General features: G+C 48.0%; 1 protein-coding gene across 1 annotated transcript in view; it reads right to left on the bottom strand.

Annotated features, from left to right (window-relative positions):
- Positions 1-15,520: 15,520 nt before the first annotated feature.
- Positions 15,521-22,130, bottom strand: part of LOC107108931 (carbonic anhydrase 4-like) — a 53,249-nt gene continuing 46,639 nt past the window's right edge. Inside the window, exons 6-8 of the mRNA XM_015409485.1 lie at positions 21,813-21,876; positions 16,276-16,439; positions 15,521-15,809 (exon numbers count right to left, since the gene is read on the bottom strand). Coding sequence (XP_015264971.1) covers positions 15,618-15,809; positions 16,276-16,439; positions 21,813-21,876 — 420 coding nt within the window. The 3' untranslated portion in view covers positions 15,521-15,617. The remainder of the gene's footprint in view (positions 15,810-16,275; positions 16,440-21,812; positions 21,877-22,130) is intronic.

Raw genomic sequence — 22,130 nt, 5'->3', positions numbered from 1 at the left:
CACCTTCAGTCCTGAACACTTTTCGAAGACTCTGTGGGGGTCTCTTGACTGCAGATCAAGAGATCAAAGTAGAGGCAAGGGTTGGGGATAGTAAGTGGGACTCAAAGGGAGTAAAAGCAGATAAGGATAGTCCGTCCCAAAAACAATCCTATTGGTTGCATGGAGGGAGGGGTGGTTACCTAAAAGGAGTGGCCAATATTGTAATCTAAGACCTTACTCAGAGTATGGCATCTGGGCAGGTGTGAAACCTTGGCGTCAGGAAACTTCATTGTAGTGCTGATGAAGTTGGCCATTCTATTGAAAACCAAATGTCCCTTTGGCACGAAATGCCTTCTCAGGAACAACGCAGTGATGGGTGGTACGTGACCACAAACAGTTCTGTAATGGGGCTGTCTCTTCTCAGAGTTGTTGTTTCTCATTGTCCACAATAATGGAGGTGTGTGCTTCTTCACCAGGCTGGGTAACTGTGTAGCTGAAACCTTATTTACATGTAAGGCATGTGCATGCACCTTCTATGTGTGGCATCACAACGGGTGACTTATAGTGTACAGTCTTCTGAGCCTATGTGTGTGTGCACAGTCCATTGTGTGTAGCAATAAATAGTTCATAAAGCAAATATCAATCTCATTCTCTAACAGTCCTATCTTTGTCTCTTCCGCCTGAAAGTGAGTGACAGATAGGGTTATCAATCCTCAGGTGGTGGCTGGAGATCTCCTGGGATTACAACTGATCTCCAGGCCACAGAGATCAGTTCCCCGGGAGAAAATGGCTGCTTTGGAATAAGGATTCTATGGCATTATACTCTGCTGAAGTCCCTCCGCTTCCCAAATCCCGCTGGCCCCAAAATTGCCCAGGAATTCCCCAACTTGGAGTTGGCAACCCAAGTTTTATGTTGTAACTTGAGATCATGCAGCTCTTTTTTCAACCAGGGACTTCAGTCTATTAGAACACAACACAACACAACACAACAATACATAGAACAACCCCAACTTATATACAGTGTGGAACTGGCTAAACCACACCCCTAGACCAGTAAGGCCCAATCACAAGTGAGTGCTTAGGACCAATAGGGTTTGTTCCCACCGAAAGTCATAGTCTTTCCTGATTGGTCCATTGCACAATGGCAGCCAATCAGGCTGTTGATTTTAGGATCCTGCGAGTCTATGGAGCTTGTTATTGAAGCTATCCACATACAAATACATAACATTTTACATTAAAGCCTGTCTGAAAGATATATTTTGGACACTTGTGAAGAAGTAGGGCAAGTGTCATCTTTGGAATTTATTTATTTTTGTATTTGTGTATGTGTGTGTGTGTGTGCTTGCGAGCCTGGAAGTCATGGTGACTTCTGGGAACCCCTAGTTGGGCTAGAACGTTTCAGAGAGGTGGCTTTGATGTTGCCTGTCTCTGCATCCCAGTCCTGGTATTCCTGGGAGGTCTCCCTTCCAAGTCCTTGCCAGGGTCGGCCCTGCTTAGCTTCCGAGATCTGACAAGATCAGGCTTGCCTGGGCTATCTAGGTCAGGGCTGCTACAGATACGTTTTTGTTGTAACTTGAGGTCAGGCAGCTTTTTCTCCAGCCAATAATTTCAGTTTATTAGAACAGAACACGACGACGACAACACACAGAACAACCCCAACTTATATACAGTTTGGAACTGGCAAAACCACACCCCCTTGAACAGTAAGGTCCAATCATAAGTGAACGCTTAGGACCAATAGGGTTTGTTCCCGCCAAAAGTCATAGTCTTCCCCGATTGGTCCATTGCACACGGCAGCCAATCAGACTGTTGATTTTAGAATACTGCGAATCTATGGAGCTTGTGACTGAAGCTCTGGCTCATTCTGCAATTCAGGCTATCCATATAACACAAAACATAACATTCCTTAAAATCACCACTGTGAACGCCAGATTCCTTTCCGAGTGGAGCATCAATATTAATGGCTGTTGTTCCTGCGCCAAACTTTCCCAGGTTCTTCCCCCTGACCTCCAGGGCCCACTAGGCCCTACCACCTGAGTCTGTATCTCGTTGTGTACATTGAGCCACCCTGAGCCCTGCCCATTGACCAAGCAGGTTTAAAACCACACACTGGTAACCCTCAATGTGCCCATGGCTCACGTCTGCTGTTCTCTTTCAGCGCTGCCCTTGACAGAACCCCAATCCACCGCAGAGGCAGCCATCTTCTCTCGCCTCATGTTGAGACCCCCTCTGCCACATGTTCCCCTCTGCCATTCTTCACTTGGTCATGGGTGTGTGGTGATGCTTAGCGCTGGCTGCATCCTGTGTTAAGCCCAACTTGGGTTGCCAGCTCCAGGCTGGGGAATACCTGGAGATTTGGGGATGGAGCCTGAGAAAGGGAGGGTTTGGGGGGGCACCTAAGTAGGGATAATGGCATAGAGTCCACCTTCCAAAATGGTCATTTTTTCCAGGTGAACTGATAAGAACATAAGAGACGCCAGTGTTGGATTAGGCCAAAGGCCCATCCAGTCCAACACTCTGTCACACAGTGGCCAGAAATACCAGGTGCCATCAGGAGGTCCACCAGTGGGGCCAGGACACTAGAAGCCCTCCCACTGCTGACCCCCCCAAAAAAAGCACCAAAAAGACAGAGCATCACTTGCCCCAGAGCCCCTATCTATACCTTGTGGCTAATAGCCACTGATGGACCTCTGCTCCATATGCTTATCTAGTTCCCTTTTGAAACCGTCCATGCTTGTAGCCGCCGCCACCTCCTCCTGTGGCAGTGAATTCCAAGCGTTAATCACTCTTTGGGTGAAGAAGTACTTCCTTTTATCCGTTCTAACCCGACCGCTCTGCAGTTTCATGGAGTGCCCACGAGTTCTTGGATTGTGAGAAGGGGAGAAAAGTACCTCTTTCTCTACCTGCTCTATCCCATGCATAATCTTATAAACCTCAATCATGTCACCCCTCTCCTGGAGATCAGTAATCCCAGGAAATCTCCATCCACCACCTGGTGGTGGTATTCTCCAGACTACTGAGATTAGTACCCCAGGAGAAAATGGGAGCTCTAAAAGGTGAACTCTAGGGCATTATGCCCTGCTGAGGTCCCTCTGCTTCCCAAATGGCACCCTCTGCAGCCTCCACCCCCAGATCTCCAGGAATTTCTCAGCCCAGAGCTGGCAACCCTGTGCATTGAACCCATCCTTGTTGAAGGAACTCAGTTGAGTTCTGTGGAGGAATCTGGGAAATGCTTTTCTGTGGTCTTGGCTAGGATTGCCAACTCCAAGTTGGAAAATTCTTTCCCCCCCCAGTAACATTCCCCCCCCAAAAAAACAAGCAAACATAGGTGACAGTTGGAAAGTTGGAAATTCCAGGTGGCAGTTAGAAAGTTCTTGGAGGTTTGGGGATGGAGCCTGAAGAGGGAGGGACAGGAGAGAGGAGGGACTTGTAGAGTCCATCCGCCAAGGCAGCCATTTTCTCCAGAGGGACTGAGCTCTGTAGTCTGGAGATAACTGGGATAACTGGGAGACCTCTTGGCCCCACCTGGAGGTTGGCAGCCCATTTCATGACATGTGTGTTCGGGGTGGGTGACAGCAGATAGTTGGATGTTTAAGTAAGTGAAGTCCTAGAACACTGAATTGGGACTATTTTGGTGCTTTTGAACCGCTGGGTTAGCGGGAGCTGGGACAAGGGCCAGGTGCTCACTCTAGCCGCGGCGGGTTTCGAACAGCTGTAACAGCTGGATGTTACTAGCAGGCATTTAACCGCCTGCGCCACCGCTCCCACTGAACAAAGTTCAGTGTTGGTCTTCAAGGGGTCCCGCTGGACTCTCAATTTGTTCTACCTCTTTTTTCTTGTTGGGCAGGGCTCTTTAAAATGTTCAGAGGGTGACTGTGCTTGGTGCCAGACACCTTCAAGGCGCAGTTGCCCCCTCCTTAGGTGCTTTTATTTTATAAGATTTTATTTATTTGATTTTTATCCTGCCCTTCCCTGCAAGCAGGATGAAGGTGGATCACAACAGTCCTGTACAATACATACGATAATTAAAACATTAAAGCACAGCAGTTAATAAATAATAGTAACATTCTAATAACGGATGGCAGCCTAGTTCTGGGAGTTCAGGTGCCTCTGGAAGGGAGCTAGTTACAGTGGCCCTATGTAGCAACCTGGTGATGCTTGTTGGTCACTATGGCACTGCGACAGGATGACCTAAGGGGCAGGGCCAGCAGGGGGGCCCGAGAGGAGTTAGACGTCAGCCAAAGGCCTGGCAGAACAGCTCCATTTTACAGGCCCCGCGGAACTGTAATAAGCCCCACGGGAGGAGTGTCCGCATTCACTTGCTGCATGCAATAAGACATTAGTTGGTGACGAGTTTGATCTATTTGACAGTTCTAGGCAGTCATCTCAACAGGAATGAACTGGTTCTGTCCTGTTCTGTCTTGTACCGTGTAACCAAGTCAGAGTGACTAAGCAGTCTTTATCTGACTGGCTAATATGTATATATAAGTGTTCATGCATTGTACAGTTACCTTCCTTCTGATGAACCTGTGTATTGCGAAGCACTCTGTCGGTGCGTATCATGATATAAATGCTTGTGTAAATAAATATGTAAATAGTTTTACACAAGACTGTTTGGACTATTACTTCGCTGGATACTTCTAGGAACTCCAATACCACTGGTGTGGGCAGGCCTGCTACACTAACAAGGAGCGTGTTCCACCAGGCTAGGGCCAGGGCAGAAAAGCCCTTGCCCTTGTCGAGGCTAAATGGATGTCTTTTGAGCTGGGGTGTTGGTCAGCTGAGCGTAGAGCTCTTCAGGGCACATATGGGGAGAGTCGGTCCCATAGGTATGTTGGCCCCTGGCAGTGTAGGGCTTTAAAGGTCATTACTATAACCTTGAACCGGATCCAATACTCAATCGGCAGCCAGTGCAATTGGCTTAACACTGGTTGAATGTGCGCCTGCACAGACGTCACAGTCAACACTCATGCTGCCACATTCTGCAGTAGCTGCAGTTTTCGGGTCAGGTTCAAGGGCAGCCCCACGCAAAGCGAGTTACAGTAGTCTAACCTGGAAGTGACCATTGCATGGATCACTGAAGCTTTGTCATAGCCATTTGCCAAGCACAGTCACCCTCTCCCTCTGCCACCACCTTTGTGCAGCAAGCGATTCAGTCACAGTTTTCTTCATCCCGTCCTCACATATGTATTCTCAACAAGAAGGACTATAAATCCTCTATATTTCAGTGTATTTCTTTTTCAGAATAGTATGTTAGAATACTGAATGAATGTCTGCTGACAACATTACATCCAGCTCAAAACATACGGTTAAGTGCCCTCCACGCGCCCTCTACACCTCAGAGGAGATAATTAAGATTTGGTTACTTCCCACAATTAGAAAAAACACCTTTAGACATTTATTGTGACATATTTATTGCTTTACAACTGTTGATGTTAGAACCTTAACTTGTTATTTAGTTTTACACTTTGCATAACTTAAATATCATCACGTTACATGTTAATTTGCTGTTAAATCCCTGTTGTCAGCAAGCTGCCAGTGTGTTTTTCTATTCTCTAGGTATGCGCTTATCAGTCCTCTATGTATGCGCTTGTCTGCTTTCACTTTCCCATGTATGCCTGTTGAAGCACTTAATTGCCTAGTTGCAGGAACATCCGTATCTCTCAAGGCCGCAGGTGGTTGTGATCTCATGGTATTATCCATGAGAAGCAAATACGTTATGGTTACCTAGGAGCGTTGCTTCCCAGGCTCAATGGCGCACGTGGGAACCCCCGCAATTGGGCCTCAGCTTTTTGAATTTACTATAATCTATTGAGTTCCATGCTTTTGCCTCATTCTGAACAGTGATCCTGTTATGCACCTATTGCTTCAAATAAAGTAAAACCTTTTCCATAAGTGTGTGCATCGTTGATGCGATGGGAGTCTGACACCTGTCTAGAAGTTTAGAACCTCATCTGCCATTCCAATCTATTTGAAAACGTGGGTCTTGCACACGAAAGCTCATGCCTCCAATAAACCTTTGTTGGTCTTAAAGGGGCCCCAGTGGACTCTAAATTTGTTCTGCTGCTTCAGACCAACATGGCTGGCTACCTGGAACATACTTCGACGGCATTGGTATAAAGATGAATATTGTCATGTCATTTACAACCAATGCAGTCGTAAAATGTGCCCTCTGTGTGAGTGTTTGTTCATCAGATATAATCTGGCCCTGCAAAACTGAAGCCTGGCGTGGACTTTTGTATGTTCTTCTTATGAGATTTTGAGGTGCGGCCCCTGCGGTCTCAAGTTCTGAAATCCAATTCATGCCCAGCCCAGATCTGAGGTATATCAGACTTTGCAACTGGCCCTAATCATTGACGAACACACAAAAGGTTACCTGTGTCTGGATTTAACACTAGATCACATGGACACATTTTGGCCACCATTTCCTTCAAGAAGAATGATGCGAGAAAAATTGACCTAAGTGACTAAACCGAGGCCATTGTACTTTGGTTACATAGGGTGCGCTCAGATGGCTCTTTAGATCTGCGCCATGCACGAGTGCCTGGTGGATTTAAATGTAATTTCCAGACAGCAACATCTAGGAAACATACCTCGTCCATGAGCATCCCGTTTTGCTGCGCTTCGGAGCCGTATTAAAAAGGTAGTACTTTAAAACTGGAGTTTTCGGTTCCCGATGGGCCATTCATGGACTTTCCCCCGTCTGATCGTTCTAGCGTGCAATTAAAAAATGGCGCCCGTTCAGGATGGTCTGACGTCAGACCATCCCAAATGGGCGCCATTTTAAAAAAATCTCAATTTTTCACATGCGCAGAGAAACAAGGACGCGATGTCACACCTATGCGCTTGCACAAACTTTCTTTTTCTTTTTAAAAAACCCCCCACTGCGCATGCCTCCTTCAGTGGACGCCGTCTGAACAATCCACAGTGGAGGCAGTGCACAGTAAGACAATTCACGGGGGGCTGTCTGGTCGTGCAACGATGGATTTAAACAATTAGGATCAAATTAGAGACGGACTAATGGCAGGATTAGCTTCCTGTCTGAACGCACCCATGGTGAGAAAGAGTCACGGAAAAAGGCAACAATGCTCGGAATAGTGGAGGGGCAGCAGGAAAAGAGGAAGACCCAACATGAGACGGACGGACTCCATCAAGGGAGCCACAAAGGCCCTCCGTTTGCAAGACCTGAGCCAGGCTGTTAATGAGGGGATGTTTTGGAGAATGTTAATTCATAGGTTTGCCATAAGTCAGAAGTGACGCGATGACAGTTAACACACACAAACAGGAAAACTGATTTGGTGAGCCGAAGCAGGTGGGAAAGGATTATCGGGGGGCTATCAAAATAGCAGAGAAGGAAAGAGGTTCTTTGCCCCATGGAGTCAGGTGGTATTTCCCATCCAACCAAAGGTGGTCTTCTCAGGAACCTTCCAGAAGATGCTAGCTTCTGCTCCCCCTTTCCCCCTCCCATCATGGTATACCAGCAAGTCCAGGTTCCCATGACGTACCCAATTACCAGGAAAGAGGGATGGGCAAGGATACTCCTTCCCAAGGGAGTACAGTGCAGGAAACGATAAACCACCTCTGAATGTCTCTTGCCTTGCAAACCCTACAGGGTCACCATGAATTAGCTGCACCACACCCTGCAGCTGCCAGCCTCAGCCCAGAGCAGGAACTCCTGCAATATTCTGTATCGAAGTCTGGCTCCTCCCCAGAGCTGGCTTCTCCTACTTCATTACACCTTTCTGTGCCACATGAGGGAGAGGCTGGGACCCCTGACCTCTACTGGGCACTGGACCCACCTTAGGAAGGATTAAGCCTGCCCGCTCCTCCTTCCTGGTAATTGGGTACATCACGGGAGCCTGGACTTGCTGGTATACCATGATGGGAGGGGAAAAGGGGGAGCAGAAGCTAGCATCTTCTGGAAGGTTCCTGAGAAGACCACCTTTGGTTGGATGGGAGAGACCACCTGACTCCATGGGGCAAAGAACGATAACTGGGGCTACTGGTTAGTAAGTGGTCTGGCATACTTGTGTTAAGGTTTGCTTATGCTATGTTGCCCAGTGTCTGGCTGGAATGCTTTCATGCTGGAAGAACAACAGCTCCTGGTAATCCCTGGCCCAAAAGACATCCGCTTAGCCTTGACCAGAAAGCTCTGGCTCCAGCCTGGTGGAACACACTCCCAAGTGAGATCCAGGCCCTGTGGGAATTATTATAGTTCTGCTGGGCATGTAAAACGGAGCTCTTTCCACAAGGGCTTTGGTTGAGGAGGCGGGTGTCTAATTACATCAGCCTCCCCTGCTCCAATCCAACCCTCTATGTGGTGCACTATCTCAGCCTGTGCCATAGGTGGTGGTACTTGCCCACTGTTCAGTTATGTTAGCCCTTCAAGGCACACACAGGCTATGTGCACCTGGGGCGTGTCGTTAAATTATCAGCTCACCATCTTGTATTATGTTAAGCTGGGTTTTGTACGTTTTTAATTGTAATTATTCCAAAATGGTTTCTAACTTTTATCTGCTGCCCTGAACCTGCTTGAGTGGAAGGGTGGGATAGAAATCCAATAGATAGATGGATAGATAGATAGAGAAAATGAACTAAATTGTGTTTGCAAGGTCTATAACAGAAAAGTAGAAAAACAGACATTGTGGCCTTATATATATAAAAATTCCCTGGCTTCCACCTTGAACAATTGGGATGAGTAGGGTAGAGCTTGTAAGACCTCAGCCTGAGACCCTGGAGAGCTGCTGCCAGTCCGAGTAGGCAATACTGACCCTGACGACCCATGGTCTCATTCAGTATAAGCCGCTTCTTATGGCCGCTTGTCCAGAAAGGCCTGGTCTTTCCCTGGCCGCCCATCTCTGCTTTAACAATGGGAATGAGAGAGTTGATTCACCCCTGGTTCAAGTTGTGTCTCACAGGGTATAGGAACTTGGGAGTTATTGGGGGGGAAACGCCCAACGGAAACAAGAGGCAATGCACACAGACAACCTAAACTTCGAAGGCCCAAATTGGCGCCAGCAGAATAGCCCAGATCAGGAAGTTTATTCCTTATAAAATAAACGTGCTGGTTGCCTCCTCAAGTTGGGCTCTCCAGGCTGTGGACCGAAGTCTAAACATACTTTCGGAAGAATGGCCCACGTGTGCGTGTCACCCGGCCAGGGAGAAGGCAGGCGTCCAACATCAACACGGGAAGCTCATTCTTGGCCTCGGAGTTCACCCTCCGCTTCGCCAGTCACAGAGAGAGGGGAAAGCGTGGATGCAGACTGGGGGTGCCTGCATTGTTTTCACTGGGCAGTTATTCCTCTGCAACTTTGCCGGCTTTGTTTTAAGTTGCGTATTCTGAACGATGCAGTCATTCAGCTGACATCACTGGCTCCTATGGCAGTTTCTTGAAAGGAGGTTCCCCCCGAGGTTTTTGGTGGAGCAAAATCTGTATCAGGAGGAACCTCATTTCAGATTTTCTTTTCTGCTGAGGAAGGAGCCAAGGGAGCAATGCGGGGCACTGGCGGTCCACCCACCCTCCCAACCCCATTCTGACTGGAAAGCCCATGCACAGGAGACAGGGCACATGCAGAAGTGCTGTGCTGGTTCCTAGCCACTGTTCATTGGACTTGATTCCAAACCGTGTCTTCGCAGAATTTCCCTGAACTATTTAATCTGCCTCTGGCTGTTTTTCCTCTCCTCCATATGTGTTTTCTTTCCCAACCTTTTCTTTCTATCTCAGTTTTATCTCTCCCTTCTTCCAGAAAGCTCAGAGCACCACATAGATCTGTCCTCCTCTGTTTTGTCATCACAGCAACACTTCAAGAGCTCTGACAGAAATTGCTCTTTTTCAAGAACAGCTCTGACAGAACAATGGCTTGCCCAAGGTCATCCAGCAGGTGCAAGTGGAGAAGTGGGGAATCAAACCCGGTTCTCCCAGATTAGAGTCCGCGTAGTCAAGGCTGTTAATTTGCTGTAAAGTCCTTATCTATAAGTTTGAACCTTACCTACTCTTCCAGTGTATTTGAAACAGTGGGCCTTACACATGAAAGCTCATACCTCGAATCAGTGTTCCCTCTAAGTTGAGTTAGTGTGAGCTCGCTCACAGGTTTTTAACCTCACACATTTTTGTCTTAGCTCAGGAAGGAGGGCTCCAGAGCAAACTAATTTATGCAGTAGCCAAGTTGCTTGCTCCCAACTTTAATGCCAGGAGCTCACAAAGTAGAATTTTTGCTCACAAGACTCCACAGCTTAGAGGGAGCATTGCCTCGAATAAACCTTTGTTGGCCTTAAAGGTGCTTCTGGACTCTAAAATTTGTTCTACTGCTTCAGACCAACACAGCTGACCACCTGGATAAGTCCAGGCTTGGCATTCTCCAGACACAATTAGCATCCCAGGCTGTACTCAAACCTCTGGTCATTCCACAAACAGTTGAATGCGTTAACTGATTAGGCCACAGATGTGGGGCAAACCCTGAGAACAATCTGAAAGAGAATGGTGGCCATGCTGCTGGGGGAGTGTCAGACAGAAGCTAAGGAGCATTGGCCCAGTTAGTCCTTGGATGGGAGACCACCAAGGAAGTCCATGGTTGCTATGCCAAGGCAGGCCATGGCAAACAACCGCTGTTCACCTCTTGCCTTGGAAACCCTACAGGGTCACTAGAAGTTGGCTGTGACTTGATGGCACTTTACATACACACCTGAAGCTGGGGTGCAACCAGTCTGGTGTCGTGGTTAACTGCGCAGACTCTAATCTGGGAGAGCCGGGTTTGATTCCCCACTCCTCCACTCGCAGCTGCTGGTGTGACCTTGGGTCAGACACAAGTTCTTTCAGAGCTGTTTTCTCACGAGCAGTCCTCGAAAGAGCTCTCTCAGCCCCTCCTACCTTTGCGATTTCACACACTAAATAATCCACTTTCAATCCACTTTCAGTGCACTTTTGAATCACACAGTAATATCCAGTTGGGAAGTGCACTGAAAATGGATCGAAAGTGGATTACGTAGTGTGTGTGATCGCAGCCAAGTTGTCTGTTGTAGGGAGGGGAAGGAAGAGGGATTGTAAACCCCTCTGAGACTCTGAGTGAAGGGCGGGGTATAAACCCAATCTCTTCTGCTGAGGTCATGACCCATCACTTTGAAGACTGATGATCTAGCTCAAACTCCTTTTAGGGCACTCTTTTAACCTGTGGGTCTTAGGTCACCAGCTCCGGGTTGGGAGATTCCTGGGGATTTTGGGGGTGGAGCCTGAGGAGGGCGGGGTTTGGGGAGGGGAGGGACTTCAACAGTGTGTGATGCCAAAGCGGCCATTTTCTCCAGGTGAACTGATCTCTGTTGCCTGGGAATCAGTTGTAATCCCGGGAGATCTCCAGCCACCACCTGGAGCTTGGCAACCCAAAGTGGGCCCCACTTCTGTAAAGTAAATTTGGGCTTGTTTATTTTATTTATTTTATTAGATTTATATACCACCCTCCCCAGATGCGGTACCGTACCAAAAAGGCTGGGAATTGCTGTTTTAAGGTACTTGAAGTCAAAGCAGAGTGTGTGTGTGTGGGGGGGGTCCCCGCTCTCTATTGTCTTTGTTTTGCAGTCATATTCCATGGGAGTGGGAGGCATCTACACAGCCTCCATTCTTCCTCTCCAGTGTAATTGCTTGCATTGCTAATATAGGGATGCTCGACTCCAGATGACAGAGATCAGTCCCCCTGGAGAGAATGGATGCTGGGGGGGGGGTGGACTTTGTGGCGCTGTATCCCACTGAGGTCCCTGTCCTCCCCAGGCTCCACCCCCAAATCTCCAGGAGTTTCCCAGCCTGGATCTGGCAACCCCACCCCCTCATCCCCCGCCCCTCATCCCTCAGGATGTCTTTCACTGCCTTGCGTTTTCAAACAGTGTACGCAGCATTGCGGGAGGGTCGATATGTTCAAATTCCAACAGGACATAGTGCATGTATTTGGGGCTCGCTGCCATTGAGAACCTTCCTCACTGTATCTTAGCCTGCCCATTATTTACCATAAAAGCGTATTCTGAAAATGAGAAGATAGCATTTTTGTTATCAGATACCGACGAGTTTGTATCCTGTAGCATCTCCCTCTTTTGCCCTTGGGGCCAAAAAGATTAGAGGCAGGGTGGCACCATAGCGGTGATTCTTATAATACGCAGGCCATTTTAACCTTTCATGTATGTGATTCCGGGTTTTACTTTTTAATGTATCTTTTATACTATTTCACTGCTGTATTTGAATGTTCCGTAACTTTGTTATGGCTTATGGCTAACACAATAAATGCTTATGCTTATCCCCCACCAGTGGCCGTGGAGAACCTGGCAACCCAAATGCAGAGGCTGAATGGGGAAACCCGGCTTCCCGGCTTCTTAGAGAGCCATGAATTATCTGATCTTGCTATACTTGCTTTTTAAACTTTGCAGGAGCTGTGGGGGAGACCAGCCCTCTTCTCTGTCCCTTATATTTTGCAGGTTGCTGGTAATTTGAGCGCTGAGAGGAGGCCACTGGGTGTGCCTGGAGCATCTCTATTTCCCAAGGCCAAGCCCTATGGCCTGGTCTCTCTCCTAGGTCAACCAGTGTCTTGGTTTTTCCCCAGGGGAGGCAGCTGCCTTTGTAAGGTGTTCCCTGACTGCTTCCACAAGGGAGTGGTGCTTGAAGTATTTGCAGTGAAAACAGCACCTCTGTGTGTGGGGATATTCCCTACCCTCTTCCTAAATTTCTCCTTGTACCTGCCATTCCCCTACCCCCAATGAAATACTTTTTGCTTTTAAAAAAAAATTGAATTGGTAATATATTGCTATAGTGTTATATTGCCATAGTATTATGGTGCTATAGCGATAGGCTGATGACTGGTTAAAAATCAAACCTACCTGCAAAAAGCCAGCTAGTGTAGGGTGTAAAAACATTGACCATGAGGGAAAATGGAGAGAAGATTGTGCTGGATGTGGGTGGCGTGGTCTAAAACTCTGCTCCTTCTCACCCATGTTGTGACCGTCTTCCTGGAAAGATCATCGGGAACTAGGCTTGGGGGAAAGTGTTGTGAGGCAGGGGGAAACCCAGGCAGTGGAGAATTGCATTATGATCAAGACAAGGCAGAGCTAACAGCCTGTGTGGAAACAGCCTTGGTAAGAGATGCTGTTCTTTAGGGTTCAGGCCCCTCCCCTCATGTTCTGGAAGCAACATATTCAATTGGTGGTGGGTGGACCTTGCCCCCTGCATGGAGACATACACACCAGTGGTGCAGTGCACTGCACAACCTTGCCATTTCATGCAGGGCAGATGCTGAAACATACTTTGAACTGTCGGCAATTCACTGCAAAGCATATGTGCTTTTCAAAACCATATCCTTAAACAAAAAAAATAAGCACATTTTGGCCTTTTAAATATGCAAAGAAAATGATACATAAAACCAGCAGTCAGCCAGAAAGTTTTGCATTGTAATGCATAATAACATGTGTGTGCCCGTGCGTGCACTCCAGCAGTGATCTTGGTGACAAGAACAGGGGTGTGAAAAAGCATGACCCGATTTCCACTTGCCAAACGTTAAAGGGCTACGTGGCTGCTCTGGAGCATGGCAACCGGGGCACCAGCGCCCAAATCTCCATGGCTGACCAGGGCACGTGTGATCCCAGCTCAGCATCTACGTGCCATTAGCCCTTGGAGAGGCAACTGGGGACATCAGGGTTTGGGATTTCCTTTTGGGGCTGAATTGCTGCTTTTGGGTGTGTGTATGTGTTTATTGAGGGGAGCAGAGGTCTTTATAAAGCTATGTTTCTTTGTCAGGGACGTGTGCATGGTGGAGGTCTGTGGTCTAGGATTCGAGATCTGCAGCTACTTATCAATTCTTAAGCAAGGCACAAGAATTGGAAATACGAGGGGCTGGTTCGTGTAGCTCTTGGGCACCAGGAGCTGCTTTATACCAAACCAGGCATTGGGGGGAGGGGGCTGCTGACTGGCAACTGCTCTCTAGAGTCTCAAGCGGTGGCTCTCGTCAGCTGTACTCCCTGAGATCTGTTAACTGGAAGCAATGGGGATTGACCTTAGAAACCTTCTGCATGCCAAGCAGGTGTTCTCCAGCTGGGCTCACAAAGTTTAATTTTAGATCCAGTTGGTCAGCCCTGTTGGTCTGAAGCAGTAGAACAAATGTAGAGTCCAGTGGGGGCACCTTTAAGACCAACAAAGGTTTATTCAAGCTATGAGCTTTCGTGTGCAAAGCACACTTTTTCAAATGCATCCCCCTCGAAAAATGCTGTTAAGTGCCCTCCGCGCCCGAGAAGAGAGAATTTAGATTCTCAGTTACTTCCCACAATTAGGGCTCTTTTTGTAGCAGGAACTCCTTTGCATATTAGGCCACCCCCCCCCTAATGTAGCCAATCCTCCAAGAGCTTACAGAGCTCTTTTTACAGGGGCTACTCTAAGCTCTTGGATGATTGGCTACATTAGGGGGGGGTGGCCTAATATGCAAAGGAGCTCCTGCTACAAAAAGAGCCCGACACCTTTGGACATCTGCTATTTTGACATATTTATCGCTTTACAACTGTTGACCTCGTAACCATAACTTGTTATTTCGTTGAACAAAATTAAATTATTATTTAGTCTTCACTTTGCATATCTTGAACATCATCATGTTGCATGTTAATTTGCTGTTCACTCTCCGGCTAGAAGTCTGAACCTCACCTGCCACTCTAAGTGGATTTGGATGCACACTTCTTGCTCTTCAAGGCGCCTCCGGATCCCGGCTTTGTTCTCTTGCTTCAGACTGGCATGGCGACCCACCTGAATCCAGCTGGGCTGTTATTGTGCACCAAGTATCGGCAAATAGGAATGCAGAGTGAAAGAAACCAGGATTCAGTGGCATTCTTTCATTTACTCGTTTATTTTTTGCTCCCTGGACCAAAAACAAAACACCTCCCCACCGAAGCTTTTAATTAATATAAAAATACAGATACAGTCTTGTGAATCCATCTTGAATATATAAATATTCATTTCGTTTCTTTCGGAATTGATTCGTTTTCTCTTTAGTTCCCTTTTTTTGAAAGAAAGCCTTTTGCTATTAGATTAGAGCCAAGTAAGAAAATAATTTCTCCGCCGTTAAAGGTGTGGGGAAGCCCCCTTGCGTTTGTCACGAGCGTGGCCGTGCGTAGAAAACGGACACATCGTGCCAGCGAGGGTAGTTCTAAAGGCAGCAGGACCCAGCATTTCAAGCATAAAGAGACTACGTTTCCATTTTTTTTAAATTAAAAAGACCAATGTGGGTCGCTGTTCTTACATCGCCTTGGTGCAAAGAAAGAATAGTAACCCAGAGAAAGGTGCACTTTGCAAACCAATCTCAGGCCAGGCTGTGGACTACAATTACTTATACAATTACACAGATGCAAATCTGTGTTTTAGGGATTTGGTTTAGACCCCATTCCGCGCCCCCCCCCCTTTGCCGTGTTTCTGACACCTGGCTGTGCAGATGGCTACAGCTCTACTACCCAGTTAAATTTAGAGCATACGACACTCGAGTCTCCCCAGCCTACCCTTGATCTACACCTTAGCTGTGAGTTTATAGGCTGGCTAGAGAAGACTTCCATTCTCAAGCGTGTCTGTAAGTGTATGGGCAGGCGTCCTGCCATCTATTTTCAAGACTGGTGCCTTGGGGAAATCGACTTCTTCATTGCGTACAAGAAAGCAAGAGGTAGGTGGCTGCCGGGAGCAGCAGCAACGTCTTTGCTGGAGATACGAGGGCAATTGAGTCTGACTTGTAGACCGTTCGGTCACCCAGGGGCTGAGCCGGCCGAAAGTTATCCTCCATTGGCAAGCTGGCGGTCTGGTTAAAGTAGAGCTTCATCCAGAATTCTTGTACCTGCAAATCATCAGCCAATCAGAGAATTATTTCCTGGGAACCACTGGATCTGTTGGGGGAGGGGTGGAGAAGAGTCGTTCTGTTCCGTCTGTGTCGTCCCCCCCCTTAAATCCCAATCTTCAAGGCTAAAGAATTTCTCTTTCTACATCTTCTCCTGCCTAGGATGATTTCCCTCTGCCCGGGTCACTAGCCCAGGGTTGAGACACCATGCAATGCAAGGCCACCCTCATTTCATAATTTTTAAGTGATGCAGTGATTTCCCCACAAGGAATTCTCTGTTTGGAGTTAATTGGACAGCGCTAAACTGCACTGAACTGCGCCATGAGGTTGCTGACCACCAGCAGGTGGCGCTATTGATTTGCGTGAAAGCTGCTGATATAAAAGAAAAGGGAACCTGAGGGCCAGGCAGGAGCAGCTACAGGCTGGCCCCGCCCTAAGGAGCTGTGGCCCTTGTGGTTTGACCCACCTGTGCCAAGCCAAGTTTAATGGGCTCCTCAAATAAGGTCCAGATGACATCCTCATTGCAGCCAGGGGTCGTCAGAGAGCCGGTGTATCGATAGTATTTGTCAAGCTGCTCCTTTGGAGGGATGAGAGAAGACAGGGGCAAAGGTGTCATCTGGTCTTCATCTCCTAGGAAGATTATTTGTGGGATTTAATCTGGTTGAGTGCCTTTTCTGAACATTAGTCTGGCAACAACTGGAAGCAGCAAAGGGGCGCTACACTGTTTCTAAGGGCGCTACACTCTTTAACACTGGAACCCTGCCAGGTCGGGTTATTAGACAAGCTGGGCGGGGGGGCGCATCGACAACATCAGCGGGAGGACCGCCCCCTGCGGCACACCATGTTCTAGCAGGTGCCGCGGAGTCTCTCGCCTAGCGCCACCCTCTATCCCTGACCATGGGAAAAGGAGGAGAGCCAGGCCCAAACCCACCCACCCCCACGGCCCAGGTACAGGACCTCCATCCCTGTTGGATTTAACATCAGCCAGCTCTGTTTTAGCCCCCAGTGCCCTGTCCACAGTTTCTGGGGCAGAGTCCGTCCATCCGTCCATCACCAGATAGAGCTTCTCCCCCTGCTAAAAGCAGGTCAGGGACCTGGCAACCCTCGGTGTTACGCCAACTGCACTGGCTGCCAATTGAGTATGGGATCCAGTTCAAGGTTATGGTACAAACCTTTAAAGCCCTAGGCGGCTTGGTACCGACATATCTGCGCGACCACCTCTTCCCCCGTGTGTCCCTTAGAGCTTTGCGCTCTGCCAAGCGACATCCGCTGGCAGTCCCTGGCTCAAATTATGTCTGCTGAGCCTTGGCCAGGGCCAGGGCCTTCTCTGCCCTGGCGGAACACGCTCCCACTGGAGATCAGGGCCCTGGGGGATTTAATGCAGTTCCGCAGGGCCTGTCAAATGGAGCTGTTCCGCCAGGCCTTTGGCTGAGGCCGTGGACTTCTCACCACTTTGGCCTCCCCTGCCCACACTGCCCGGGTGAGCTGCCCTTTCGAGAGATCGCCACGGCATCTGCTGAGGGGGTCCTTGTCTTTTGTCAGCATTTGCCCAGCACTGAGGGCACCCTTGGTTCCTGGGAACTGAAATTTTCTGCCATTTGGTGCTGTTTTTAGGAACTTTAACTTTGTATGAATTTGTACTTGTATTTGGATGTACTACTGTGTTTGTATTGTAACTGTTGTGACCGTCCTTGAGCCCACTTGTGAGGTGGACGGGATATCAGTCCACTGAACAAGAACAAGAATAAGAATAATTTTCAAAAAGAGGGCCAGAAGCCATTCCCTCCCACTGTTGTCATCCCCACCCATCAACCAGAGTTCCGAAGTACACTGCTCCTGAACCTGGAAGTTCCATTTTTTTTTTTTTATAACCCACTATCCTCCCTGGCCGGGGACCCAAAGTGGCTTTTCACATCAGTCCCCCCCTCGTCTACTGAATCCTCACAGCCACCACCTTGTGAGGGTAGCTTAGGCTGAGAGGCAGCAACAGGCCCAAGGTCACCTGAAAGAGGAAGCAGATGTCATATCATGGCACTCTGGGAATGCACACGTGTCTATGGTTAAAAACCTTAGAGTTGAACAAATTCCTAGAGCATCATGGCAACACTTCAGGGTACCAGCCAGAAGTGACATCACAGTGTCACGTGACGTTGCTTCCTGCCTCCAAAGCAGTAGGCTGGAAACCCCACCAGGGCCATTTTCAGTCTGGCTTCAGGCCGGGCTCTGGGATGAATTCTGTCGAAATGTACACAAAGTCTAAGCCTCTCTGTTCCTCTTACTGGGCTTCTCATCAGCCTTTGATATGGCGGGCCGTGCCTCCCGTAGAGATGGTGGGCAGCAGAAGTAGGAATTAAGCCTGTGCTCTGAATGAGTTCAAATCGTTCCTTACTGGCAGAATTCAGAGGGTTGCTGTCAGGGACCAGTGTCAGGTAGCCCTGTCATAGATCTGGAATGTGGAGGGGGATACCTCCTCTTCGTTCTTAGCTCTTCCCTGCCCAGCTTCTGTGCACTATCTCTGGCTTGACCTTGTTGTTTTTCCCAGCTGCAATTAACTCGGCTGGGAAAGCTAACGGGTTTTGCGCTTTGCCGTTTGCCTGCTGCTTCAGCCCGCGCGCGCGAACTATAATTGGCTTCAGCTCATGGGGGGAGGACGTTTGATTTCGCTATAAGTCAGAGGCCATTATATTGTAGGCTATTTCTGGCACAAGCTGTATACGTGTACTTTAGTACTGGGATCATCAATAAACACTTATCTTCTTATGAAGCTTGGTGTTGTGTGACCTGACTAAGGACCCTGACAACCAGCTGTCTTTGGTGTAGGACCTGCCTTGTGGGGTTCCACAATGCTCGTTTCTACCCACCAATGCTATTGAATCTCTATATAAAGTCCTTAGGAGAAATCGTTTGTGGTTTGGGAGTTGGGCGTCATCTACATTTCTTGGTGGTGCTGTGGAGATCCTGAACCAGTGCCTGACTGCTGGGGTTAAATGGCTAAGGACAAAGAAGCTGAAACGGAATCTTGGCAAGACAGAGGTCATGCTGGCAGCTGAGGTCTTGAAGGACAATGTGTTCCCCCCTTTTTATGGGGTTCAGCTGACACTTGCTGACTCAGTTAAGAGCCGAAGGGTTGTCCCGGATCCTGGAGAAGCAAGTTAATGCAGCGGCAAAAGAAAAAAAGCATTCTGTCACCTTCATGTAGCCCAGAAGATGACTGCCTACCTTGACTCGGCTGATCTGGCCACCTGGATGCTACGGTTATCTCAGGGCTAGACTACTGTAATACAGTCTGAATGGGTCTGCCCTTGAAGTCAACTCTGAAACTCCAGTTGGTACAGAGTGCCCTGGCCTGGCTACTATCAGGCCCTGAATGAAATGGCCTGCCTGAGGCTATCGTGAATGCCTCCCCCCCAGCTTTTATCATTTCGCTGAATGTGCAAAACAGACACGTTTAGGAGGGTGTTCGCATAAAGGGATCAGAGCGACAGTACAATGGATCAGCATGGGAGGATGGCTTCCATACGGGATAGTATTATAGGTTGCAATACTTATTGTACATATTGCCTCTGCCATTATTTCTACGATGTCCTATAGATGTGCAGCCCTCGCTTCAGGATGGTATGTCAAACTTTAGACAGTCTTGTTGCCTTAGACGGTACTTGCTTGTTTGGTTTTTTTGCTTGTTTGTACTATTCCCTGATTCTTCAAGCCTAGCCCCCCCCCCGACCTTGTTTAGAGTGTTAGAAATCTTTGCTGTTGAAATCTTCGCCATCTGCCTTGATTGTCAGTGAGAATGGCGGACAATAAATTATGTGAACGACGATGAAAACTATAACGTCCGTTGCTTTGGGACCCCCGTCAGGAAGAAAAGTAAGATATAAATATCTAAGTAAACCAAAGAAATAAAACAAAACATTGCTGGGAGGGATGGTGGGGGTAGCAGTCCTCTGACTCAGCAACTTTGAGTGTTCCTATGAGGCTCCCTCCCTTATGGGGAAAGGCCACGGCTGAATGGGGAGGGGCACCAGATGGGCCTTGCTAGGGCACCTACTTTGCACTCAGAGAGCTTCAGGTCCTGACCTTCGCATCTGCAGTTAAAGGAGATAACAGGTGTTGGGATAAGCTGCGAGTCCCAGTCTTTTCAATCCTGTAGGCACCTTTGGAATTCTGATAAAGGGTGGTGGGCACAACTACAAAATGGCTGCCCCGAGAGGTGGAGCGAAGGACAAAATGGCTGCCCCAGGAGGTGGAGCGAAGGACAAAATGGCTGCCGCAGGAGGTGGAACGAAGGACAAAATGGCTGCCCCAGGAGGTGGAGTGAAGGACAAAATGCCTGCTGCAGGAGGCCGAGCCACATCCAGGAAAGAAACCCACATGCAGGGCTCCACCCACCTCTTAAGGTGCCTGTGGTGGGGAGAGGAAGGGAAGGAGATTGTAAGCTGCAGTGAGACTCCTTAAGGAAGAGAAAAGCGAGGTATAAATACCAGCTCCAACTCCTCTTACACTGTGTTATGAATAAAGAAAGTCAATTTTTAAAAAACGAATAAAGATGGCCTGAATAGAAGACTGCCCCCCCGTACCCTTATCACCAGATAGGAACCGTGGTCCTGGTTTCCCCATCCTTCCGGCTTCTGATAATGACAGTACATAAGAACATAAGAACATAAGAGACGCCAATGTTGGATCAGGCCAAAGGCCCATCCAGTCCAACACTTCCAACACTCTGTGTCACACAGTGGCCAGAAATACCAGTGCCATCAGGAGGTCCACCAGTGGGGCCAGGACATTAGAAGCCCTCCCACTGTTGACCCCCCCAAGCACCAAGATGACAGAGCATCACTTGCCCCAGAGTCCCTATCTATACCTTGTGGCTAATAGCCCTTGATGGACCTCTGCTCCACCACTCAGGCTCCACCCCAAAAATCTCCAAGGTATTCCCAACTCAGAGCTGGCAAGCCTATCTGATGGCACACGTGGGGGAAAACAAGCAAACCACCCATGTCAAACTCTATGTTAGGGATTATTAGGAAAGGGATTGAGAATAAAGCAGCCGATATTGTAATGCTCCTGTACAGATCAGTGGTAAGGCCTCATCAGTGGTAAGGCCTCATACAGTGAACAGTTCTGGTCAGCGCATCTCCAACCAGACAAATGCAGAGCTGGAAAAAGTGCAGAGGAGGGCAACCAAGATGAACATAAGAACATAAGAGACGTTTTTTAGTACTTCCTTTTATCTGTTCTAACCCGACCGCTCAGCAATTTCATGGAGTGCCCACAAGTTCTTGTATTGTGAGAAGGGGAGAAAAGTACCTCTTTCTCTACCTGCTCTTTCCCATGCATGATCTTATAAACCTCAATCATGTCACCCGTCAGTCATCATTTCTCCAAGCTAAAGAGCCCTAAGCGCCTTAACCTTTCCTCATAGGGAAAGTGTTCCAACCCTTTTATCATTCGAGTTGCCCTTTTCTGCACTTTTTCCAAAGCTATAATATCCTTTTTAAGGTGGGGTGACCAGAACTGCACATAGTATTCCAAATGAGGTTGCACCATTGATTTATGTAGGGGAATTATGATATTGGCTGATCTGTTTTCAATAATCCCCAGCATAGCATTGGCCTTTTTTATTGCAGTCACACAGTGTCTCGACATTTTCAGTGAGTTATCTACTACAACTCCAAGATCTCTCTCTTGATCAGTCTCTGCCAGTTCAGACCCCATCAACGTGTATTTATATTTAGGATTTTTGGCTCCAATGTGCATCACCTTGCACTTGGCCACATTGAACCCCATTTGCCATGTTGACGCCCACTTGCCCATCCTTGACAGATCCCTTTGGAGTGCCTCACAATCCTCACTGGTTTTCACCACCCTGAACAACTTTGCATCATCCGTGACCTTCCCTCCCTTCTTGACAGCTCTCAGCCCTCTCCCTTGGTTACGGATGGGTATAAGACAGGCAGCATTTGTTTTTTAACAGAGTAACTTCCCATTTGTTCAGCTCCTTACCCGGGGAGGGAACCGCTTTTAACTTTGAAATTAAAGGAATATAATTCTTGTTCTCCTCGCCAATCTGCAGAAGACAAAAACAAATTAGTAAATCAATCGATCCACTGCATCTTTCTTCCCCGCTCCCATATGAAGTTGAGCCAGTCATGGTGGATGCCATCTAGCCCAATCCATGCGTACAAAGGTACAAATAGCATTTATTGCCTATAGCCAGAAGGCCTTTAGAATCAAACTCAAAGAACATAAAATACAAATCGTAAATAACATCAATAAAATAACCAGGCCTCATCAAGTTAACCTTTATATATATTTTTATTG

This window comes from Gekko japonicus, unplaced genomic scaffold (assembly GCF_001447785.1).
Source record: "Gekko japonicus isolate JY-2015 unplaced genomic scaffold, Gekko_japonicus_V1.1 scaffold959, whole genome shotgun sequence".
Lineage (NCBI taxonomy): Eukaryota > Metazoa > Chordata > Lepidosauria > Squamata > Gekkonidae > Gekko > Gekko japonicus.
This window is presented reverse-complemented; position numbering and strand designations above follow the sequence as displayed.